This window comes from Antennarius striatus, chromosome 4 (assembly GCF_040054535.1).
Source record: "Antennarius striatus isolate MH-2024 chromosome 4, ASM4005453v1, whole genome shotgun sequence".
Classification (NCBI taxonomy): domain Eukaryota; kingdom Metazoa; phylum Chordata; class Actinopteri; order Lophiiformes; family Antennariidae; genus Antennarius; species Antennarius striatus.
Window position 1 is genome coordinate 17,393,240 of NC_090779.1, and position 9,886 is coordinate 17,403,125.

At 42.6% G+C, this 9,886-nt stretch overlaps 1 protein-coding gene across 5 annotated transcripts in view; it reads left to right on the plus strand.

Annotated features, from left to right (window-relative positions):
* Positions 1-9,851, plus strand: part of srgap1a (SLIT-ROBO Rho GTPase activating protein 1a) — a 72,140-nt gene extending 62,289 nt beyond the window's left edge. For 2 of the 5 annotated variants that reach the window (XM_068314170.1, XM_068314173.1), the window contains exons 19-22: positions 1,159-1,339; positions 2,684-2,821; positions 6,186-6,555; positions 7,234-9,851. In XM_068314170.1, the coding sequence (XP_068170271.1) occupies positions 1,159-1,339; positions 2,684-2,821; positions 6,186-6,555; positions 7,234-7,638 (1,094 nt within the window). In that variant the 3' untranslated portion in view covers positions 7,639-9,851. Of the gene's footprint in view, positions 1-1,158; positions 1,340-2,683; positions 2,822-6,185; positions 6,632-7,233 lie in introns of all 5 variants that reach the window. The other 3 variants (XM_068314172.1, XM_068314174.1, XM_068314175.1) reach the window with 2 other exon arrangements.
* Positions 9,852-9,886: the final 35 nt, after the last annotated feature.

Here is a 9,886-nt window from a genome sequence, read left to right on the forward strand (position 1 = left end):
ATGGATGGATAGGTTGAAGAGATTGGAAGAGAAAACCCCCTGCACCAATAAGGTCTCTGTCAGACTGTTATTAATGGTCCTGTCTGCAGCAGTGTTGCCCAATTAATCCAGGCAATAAATTCCTACTTCTCACATTTATTTGGAGCCATGTCAAATAACGAAGAGGTAGAAATAAACGCAAATGAGTAAGACTTCTCCTCTGTGCTCTGAATAATACCCATATTTCCTTTCATGTGACCTCTCTGTTCATCTGGGAATTGCTTTCAAACACCTGTGAAAGACATTTCATGATGGGTTTTTATAGCCAATACAAGTTTCTGCCATTTACTCTGTTCCCACTTTAGAGAGACTGTGTTAAGGTGAGGCTATGCTCGTCCAGGGAACCCTGCATGTCATGAAGTGAGATAGTGAGATGGTAGGTAGGCAGAGGTAGGAGTGAGGAAGAAATAAAGCTATTTTTAGACCTGTGTTGCTGTAGTGAATGCTTATGCTTGGAGAGACATGCATTCAAAATGGGAGAATCGAATGATCTACATGCTTCACCTGAGAAATTTGTTATTTAATAACAATGGCCTTGAAGAGAGCAGTCAGTGCAAATAAAATGGGCATGTAATATTGTTATGATGTAATTCATGACTGGTCAGCATATAGTAAAACAAAAAAATTGAATAAACATGAGAAAGATTAGATAAAGATGCTGATCCAGGGCACTACATGCATACTCATAGAGCACATACTGTGTCAGCCCAATCTAATGACCCATTAAGTGACTGACATGCCCTAGAGTCATATAGATCTTCTCTCACCAGTTTCTATAATTATCCTTCTAAAGCACCTCTGGGCCTGTTGTGGCCCTGGTCTGATGTTGTAGAGCCTGGTTACTATTGACTACACCTAAAATAACTAATCGGCTCAGCACACATGAACACAACAGAACACAAACATGTCAGCATCAGACCTACTAGATTCTCCAATGCTCCACCTGATACGACTACCAGAGCTGCGGTGCTGCCTATGTTTCCATGTGCATCAGGACTTTTATTTATTAAGACACCTTCATCGATCATTGCAGATGTTTCCATATTTGACAATAGCTGTCTGTACCTCATGTGTGTGTCCTGACACACCTGACCTGTTTAATCCTTCCCCCATTGACAGAGGGTGAACCCATTGAAGCCATTGCCAAGTTTGACTATGTTGGCCGCTCTTCCCGAGAGTTATCCTTCAAGAAAGGTGCCTCCCTGCTGCTGTATCAACGGGCGTCGGAGGACTGGTGGGAGGGACGCCACAACGGCATCGATGGCCTGGTGCCGCACCAGTACATAGTGGTCCAAGACATGTGAGTCATTTCAACTGAGTAATGCATCAATTCTCACATCTGTTTGGTTTGGTTTTAATTAACACATGATAAACATTAGACCTGCTTAACGTTGTTGGAACGATGACCATGGTAGCATGCAAACTGTAGTATTTAGCTCAAAGCACAGCCGTTAGCATGACGAAAGACTCCTGTTATACATAATTAAAAAATACTGCAGGAGTTACAGTCAGGAAATGACACTTTCTACTTATAAACTACCATCAGAGCCACTCGAGAATCTTCCAGCGCTCTCTAATGATGTCCCGATGGGTAAAGCAACACACTTATCCGTGTTGACATTTCTCCAAAAGAGGCTATGAGCCATCACTTAACCGTAGGGCCACATATTCAGAATCCTGTCTTTCTTCTCCTGCGCAGTCATTCCTGCTCCGCTGACTTAGAGCACATCCATCTCATCCCAAACACCTGCACATCCTCTACCAGCCCCTCTGTCATTCTGTCCAGCTCTCAGTGCTAACATGCATACACTCTGACATGAGTACTGTTGGTGACTAATGGACTGGATCCACTGAAGAGAATCATTCTAGTCTTTTAGTAGCTGACCGATAAAATGGCCATTTAGAAGGCTTTTTCTCCCTGACAATCCTCTTTCTTCTGCTGCTGTCCTGTCAGTAGTACCTCAATCAATAATTCACCAGGAGGGTTACTGTTCGTGCGGTGCCCTCTTATTTAATGAAAGAGCAGGGAAATTTACAGCTCTATGGGTCATTCCCAAGCTTAGTAACATCCTGCTCTCTACTTAAGCAGAGCTGGCTTAAGAGCACACAAGGTTGTGTTCTTCATCTGCCCAATAAAAGAGCCCAAAATAAAACATCCAGAGAGACTTCTGAGAGAATTGCTTCAGCACAGGACGTCCCTCTCAAGACTCGACTGGGTGCTTAAAATTTTTCTCTTGTCTGTAAATTTGGTTTGCCCTTGGTCTGTCTATGTTGGTGTACAGTTATGTTTATATACAGAAAAATTGGTTTTATTTTACATCAGCTAATACACAGCAGTGCAGCTCTGTCACTGTGAAAACTGCTCTCTGACAGATGCCCAGCATCCAGTCGCATACTTCACGGAATCCCATACAGTTAGCTTGAGTGTGCCAGTCACCATTGCACCAGCAGAATACTGAAGTCTGGGGATATGACTCATCTGACTTTCCATTCCTTTGGGGAGAGAGGGAGACGTGCTGACTAGCAGGAAAAGGATATCAAATACTGTCTTTAAAGAATGGTGCAAATACGATAGATTGTACAATTGCTGATTTGTCTCTTCCTCTTTTTTTCACTTCAATGTCACTTTGTCTCTTTGTTTCAGAGATGACAACTTCTCAGACACTCTGAGTCAGAAGGCCGACAGCGAGGCCAGCAGCGGCCACGCTGGAGAGGATAAATGCTCAGGAAAAGACGTCGGCTCAACTTCTGACACAAGGATCTCTGAGGCCTACATTTCCAGGTTGGTTTACATTGGTTTGGTTTTTTGGCAAATTTGACTGAATGAGACAACTGATGTGTCAAAACGATGAGCTGTATTTGTTTGTACAGGAGCAGCAGTGATTTGTTTTAGAAAGGCAATGTTAGAGATTCCATCAGCAGGAACTCACACTAAATGACCCAAAATTTCAAAATAAATAAATTAAGATATTGCAGTACATGACAAGGAGCAAAGATTTTTGTTAAGCTCCTGTAGCATGATAGAATAATTATACAGTGGGTAGTGCTCTCGCCTCACAGCAAGAAGGATCTGGGTTTGATCCCTGTCTGAATGGAGTTTGTATGTCCGTAGCAAGCTGTGACCCGCACGATGGTAAAGTGGCTGACGACGAGACGATTCTAGTCATCTCATCTTCAAGAAAATGTATAGATGGAGAGATGAACCAATACACTGAATCAGATGAGCAGTCCAATGTCAGTCTGGCAGCAGTGTGTCTGCAATAAACCTCCCTGTTGCATCATCCTTTGCACTTAAATTGTTGTATGAGGAATAATATTCCCAGTAACCAGGCAGTTCTGTTCGAGAAGGATGAGTATTATGACATATTTCACAGTGGTGGCGAGTCATCGGCTACATCCACTGGAGAGGACTGGACAAGCACATGCAGAGGGAGTAATGGCACGCAGAGAGCAGACACACACATATTCAGTCACACCTCTGCAGTTTTGGTACGGCCTGTTGGCAGAATGTGTTTCTCCTCTCTTTGTTGCTGCATTTCACGTGGTGTCGTAAGTGACCTTGAAACTGACTCGTGTCAGACACATGAACAAATGCTATCCTACTCAGAGACACACTCGCAGCCCCTGCTTCACTGCTGAATGATGATTCATCCTAGAGGCAACATTAGCAGCAGCTGCAGGTTTATGCACATGGAGAATTTATCTGAATGAGTCATCTTTTTCACATCACCCGTAATGAAGTTCTTGTAACTCCCAAAGTCAGTCTCAACACAGTCCAGCTTTCACCAGCTCCCAGCTGACCTCCACCACTTGCGTTTCTTCTGCCTATCATTTCCCCCCCTCACGTTTCTGCCCTCCATTCATGAGTGTTGAATTATTTATATACTGAGCTTTATTTAGATATTTTTCTTGCCTTGGTATTCTGATCAACAACACACTCAACAGACTTCTGGTAGTTTGGCTTCATTATGGCAATCCAGTTAAACAGGATGGCTGTGACATTTGGTTTGTTTTGGAGAGAAGGACGTTCATTTTTTATTTGTTTCTGGGGTAGATCTTGAGAACAGGAAGAGTCATCAATTCTAGGGTATTAAAGTTTACGTTTGGAGGTGAACATTATGATTACAATAGTGGGGAGAGATGGAGAGGTGTCACTGCATCCAACAGAACACCTGCAGAGAATATCAAAGTGGACAGGAAGGTTTTGACATCACGCCTTATGGAATAGCACTGTGCTGTTCCATGTTTGAGTTTCTTGCCTGTTTCTTCCACTTACATTTTTAACTTCTGTCATCTTGTTTCATCCATCATCTTTATTTCTATGTTAATTTTCATTTCCATTTAGGTTCAAATCAGTCTTTGGGAAATGCAGAGTGATGCAAAATAATTAATGTGCCTTATTTATTTATTATCAGGTTGTTTTTTTTAATGTGAAGAGGGGTAACTGTGGATATTTCTTTCAAAATTGAAAGGTAAAAATATTGCCAGAAAGATACATACTAAAAGTACACATGCATGAAAAAATCTCTTTAATATAATAATAACCAAGGAAATGTACATTCTTACTTCCTTGTGCTATTTTATTTAACATAGCCAGGAGAACATTTTCATCGGTGGAGTTATTGGCTGACTGGTTTCTAGTTCTCCTTATTACTTGACAAGACACAGCGAACAAATGGTGGGGTGGCCAATGACAACTTGCAGTACCTTTCGTGACTGAGGGTGACGAGTGGTGAGAATGCAGACTGCTCTCTCTGCTGGTTCTCCGTGGTTCCTGCAGTTGTTTACTCTGGTGGATTTGTCATTGTAGTCAGAAAATGTTTTCTCTCACCAGACATCCAGCACCTCGACATCCATCTTTATTTTCTGTTTTTGTCTTAAATACCATCAGTAGTCATTAGAGTATTTTTTCCACATTAAATCACACCACATTTTGTTCAGTGTTTGGCATTAGGTATGAGTTTCAGAGTCTTACATAAGCAAATATTTCTGGGATCAACCTGAGACTGTAGTTCCCATAGAAGAGAGGTAATCTCTGATAAATGATGCAATAGATGCCAAACAGAAGTGTCATAGTCCTCCATTTGAAGCTGCCTCTAAATCTTAGTGATAATGACCGAGACCATATTCATTAGCTGGGCTTAAACTCAAATGTATCCATTTGCCTCGGTGAAGTGATGAGGGGATGAAATTTGCTGCTTGTTTATCATCACAGGGAACCAATAATACAGACAGAAAAGCAGTTAAAATAGTTAATCTGTTGGGTAATTATCGCTTCTTCATACCAACTGAAAAACTGTAATACGCCAGTGGTTTCTTAAATTTCGTTTTCATGTTCAGTTCTTTTCATCTGAATTCTTCATGTGTCATGTAGTAAATATCAAGTAACTTAATCATTATTTCATTCGTCTAGCTTCCAGACAGAAAGTGATGAAAGTTGATTTGATAAAACATAACAGCTCTTGACGCGGGTTATCTGCTGCTCCTGTAGTGCTGGTTCTCATAAATATGCAGAGCACAGCCTATTAGAGCCGCCGTGAGGAGGATGTGCTGCTCTGTTGGCCTTTAATGGAGCAATAGAATGGCTTCAAAGGAGATGATGTTCCTGTGCAACAAACATCATGCATAACTCAACATGTATGAGTCCGACCAGAGCATGCATTTATACTCAGCTTTGTCTTCATGTTTTTAATGTTTGTGTCAGATTGTGTGTATGGTCCCGTGCTGGTCCAGGTTCAGATAGAGGATAGCTGTACTGATGCTATTCCCAGTGAGGATGTTTTGTTGCTCTGACAAACCACAGGCCTCCCTCCACTGGCAGATCTCCAGGTCCCTCCTGCCCACTCTCCAAATGAGCTGTTTGACACTAACTTCAGGGTTCCTCTGACAGTACTGATGTTTGATGATGCAGCATGGCCTTCCAGATATGGGGATATGAAAAACCTTGTGAAACCGATTTGGATTAAGTGTCAGAAGGATTACTTTATTTTCAGAGTGAGCTCCAAGGCAGGCCCATAAATAAATGAGAGACAACTCTGAATAGAGATGCAATGTTCAGAAGAGATGTCTGTATTTAATGTTGAAAGTGAACACTGTAGTGCCATAAATAATTACTTTCCTACGTTGTTTCCTCTCTTCTCTCTTAGCAGGCACAAGAAAAGATCCGAGCCCCCGTCTCGTCGTCCTCCAGCCCGTCCCAGCGATATTCACTGCATGGTGCATCCCTCACAGCATAGTCACGGGGGACATTGCACTCCAGAGATGGGCTCCCCTGTTCTTGGCCATTTCAGCCCACGGGATATACTGCGGAGTCACAACCACATGCCTATGGACAGCCCTGAACGTCGGCGTCGCACTGGCCACGGCAGCCTGACCAATATCAGCCGTCACGAATCGCTCAAGAAAATGGAGAGTCCCCCGATCCGCCGCTCTACCTCTTCGGGCCAGTACACGAGCTTTGCTGATGCTCACCGCCACCACGGGGGCAAGGCTCTGGACCCGGAGACCATCGCACAGGTCAGCGCGGGACGAGCGGCGAACCAACCGCAGCTCCCTCCACCATCAAAGCCCTGCCCTGCGCTGTAAAAACATAGTCAGTCCCTGTCTTCTGGTTCCTCTGGCTGCAAATGTGTCTGTGTGCTAAATACACGCAAAAGACTATCTTCACAGGCAGCAGACAGCAGGGAGCACAGCTCCACACTGGGACTCATTTCTAGATATTTGTGTAGTATTACAGTAACCATGCATAAAATGGAAACTTGAACAGTTAGTGTAAAATACGCTGAATTTATGTGCGTTAAAGCGTCCATGTTCTTAGCTCTGCCGATGGGAAGGCGTCACATACTTGCAGATCGTAAGCAGAGGTAACGCAGAACTGTTAAAAACTGGGCGGGGCTGTCTGTCTGCCTAAGGGGAGCATGCTCAGGTGAACTCATCCCTCCGTCTCTGCATCTCCCTGCTATCAAAGTTAGTATGCAGAGGAGAAGTGGTGGTGGAGAGTAACACTCTATGTCTTCTCCCTTTTATTACGTTACTGTGCTATTCATATGACGTCATTTTTATTTTTTTTATTTCCTCTCTCATTTTCAACCCCAACTGTCCTGATTGTCTTTGTCCTCATCTGCATTATTATCATCATTTCACATTGCCACTACTCTCTGTACCACTCAGTTTGTCTCTTTTTGTCTTCTACAGGACATAGAAGAAACCATGAACACTGCTCTGAACGAGCTGCGTGAGCTGGAACGGCAGAGCTCAGCCAAGCACGCCCCTGATGTGGTGCTGGACACCCTGGAGCAGCGGCAGACCTCCGGTAACAGCAGCGGTGGGGGTCCCGCGCTGGCTTGCCCCAGCGAGTCCCTCAGCCCAATCCATGGCGTTATGCTGAGATCCACCGCCAACACTGAGCCTCCCATCCGTCGCAGCACCAGCTCGTCTAGTGATACCATGAGCACCTTCAAGCCTTTGGTGGCACCTCGCATGGGCATGCAGCTCAAACCCCCAGCTTTGAGGCCCAAGCCCATGGTCCTGCCCAAGTCGAGCCAGGCACCCCAACCCCCAGCTCCTCAGGACCCTTTGGACAAGTCATGCACCATGTAACCTCTGGGTCAAGGGCCAGAGATGTCAAATGAAAACTCTCCAGTCAGCTTGGCTGCAAAGTGTTACCAGTGTGTACACTTTATAGATGGAAAGTAATGTGTAAGAGTGTGAAATACATGGGTGTGGAGAGGATTAGGATCCCTCCTTGTGGTGAATATAGAGGACAGAAAAATGAATGCAGGATTTACACTATCATCTGTAGGGAGAAATGCTGTCTCAATTTCATGTACACAGTTATGTGTTAATATGTTTAGGAGAATATTATCTAACAAATGCCTTTAAAAAAAAGTGTAACAACAAATCACAAAGGCTTCCTCCTAGAAAATGTTCACTAGTTAGTTTAGTTGACTTTTAGTTTAGTTAATCTTCATGAACTGTGTATATTTGAAGAAAACATGCTGCGTGTTCAGTAGCTGCTGTTCACTGGTAAACCTGGAGTTGGGTGGGAACTGGGTGGCATCCTCACATCTAGATTGTGCTCTTACCTGAGAAGCCTATTTGAAGGGGTCACAAACTGGTTCAGCCTTGCTGACTGTTTGATTTCAAATGTCAAATATTATAAAGGTGCTGCTGGCGATGAATGCTTTGAAGATTAAACTGATTACGGGCCCGAGGAGCCCTTTAAACTTACGGTACTTTGTTAACTGATAGCATTAGGCTGTTGTTTGCTTGTGTGGTAACTCTGCAGCTTTTCTTGGAAAGGATAATACCATCTGTTGTGTCTCAGAAATATACAAAGATCACCTCTGTGCTGGATTGACTCAAATTTATTTGAACATATTTCCACAATGCCTGGAATAACATGAATAATGGATAAAACCACTACTTCATAATGAATTTTGTTTTAACATTTCAAATATATTTTTGAATTCCTGGTAAATAAGTTATGATACAGGGATTAAATATGTTTAATAATTTATGCCTTTGCATCGTCAAATGCTAAGTGGAACATTGTGGAAAAAGTCTGATGATATATCATCCCCCATTTAAATTATTTTCAACACGTGTGGTATCATATTGTGGAACACATGCCATAGCTTCTTTTAATGCCTTACTTGGCTCTATTTTTCCAAAGACACGATTGTACAAGTTAAAGCATGGTGACCCTCCATATATGATGTAAGTATTCTTTATATTGTGTGTGTGTGTGTGTGTGTGTGTGTGTGTGTGTGTGTGTGTGTGTGTGTGTGTGTGTGTGTGTGTGTGTGTGTGTGTATATAGACGGCAGCACCCTGTGGAAGTGCTGCCAGTAGCCATGGACCTAATGACTGTTAAAAGCCTCATCCTGATTCCTATGCTTCTCTTGGACTACGTCACTTAAAACTGAAGCTTGCTTTTTCTGTCCCTCTAGTCAGTTTTGTGTTGAGAGAATGTCAGTGATGTGTTTTGTGATTGGCAGTGTGGACTGCCTGCAGTTAAAGATGATGTTTGTCAGATCATTCGCATCCAGGTCAAGTAATGATTTCAATGCAATAGCCCCGTAATGCTGTACGTGCCAGAGCTCCACCTGTGTGACTACACGCTTGTATGTGTTCTTCAAAATAACCTCTGTACTGTAAAAATAACAAGTGGGCGCATGTCCTCAAGAAATTAGTTAGCATGATAACACAGAGAAAATACTAGGGTTGTAATTAATAAGTAATGCTCTCAGCAGGTTTACACGACTTTGACTTGACAGATATTATATGTATAATAATAATAATAATCAAAAGAAAGAAGATTTTCTGGATTACTTACTTTTGTTATTTTTATATTGTTTTATGTTTCTGGGTAGAAATGATTTACAACAATATGTGTAGATTAAATCCAGTGATTCCGGTGTCCCAGCTACGTTATGAAGCTAGTTGTGAAAAGTGTGCTATTGTCATGTTAACATCATCAACCGTAGGACTCCATCATGGCATCCGTAGGCTTTAAGCTACCCTGTGGTGTTACGTACATCTCTAGTATGTACTTGTGAAAGTGCCTTTGAAATGTTTCGAGGAACTTCTGACATTCTGTACCGTTGCATTTTCATGTCCGATGCCGTGTTTGAAAATGCAGCGAAAGAGTTAGAAATGCTGCCATTTTACAGTTACAGCTTAACCATTGTGACATTGCACTTTTATGTATATAACTGTATATATGGCATGTAACATCATAACATTTAGAATTCTTTGAGGGCTAATACCTCCAAGGATTTCTTTCTAATAAAGGACATAGTTTGTCAAGTCCGAGGTGTATTTTCTTCCTGTGCTTCTTTTTAAAC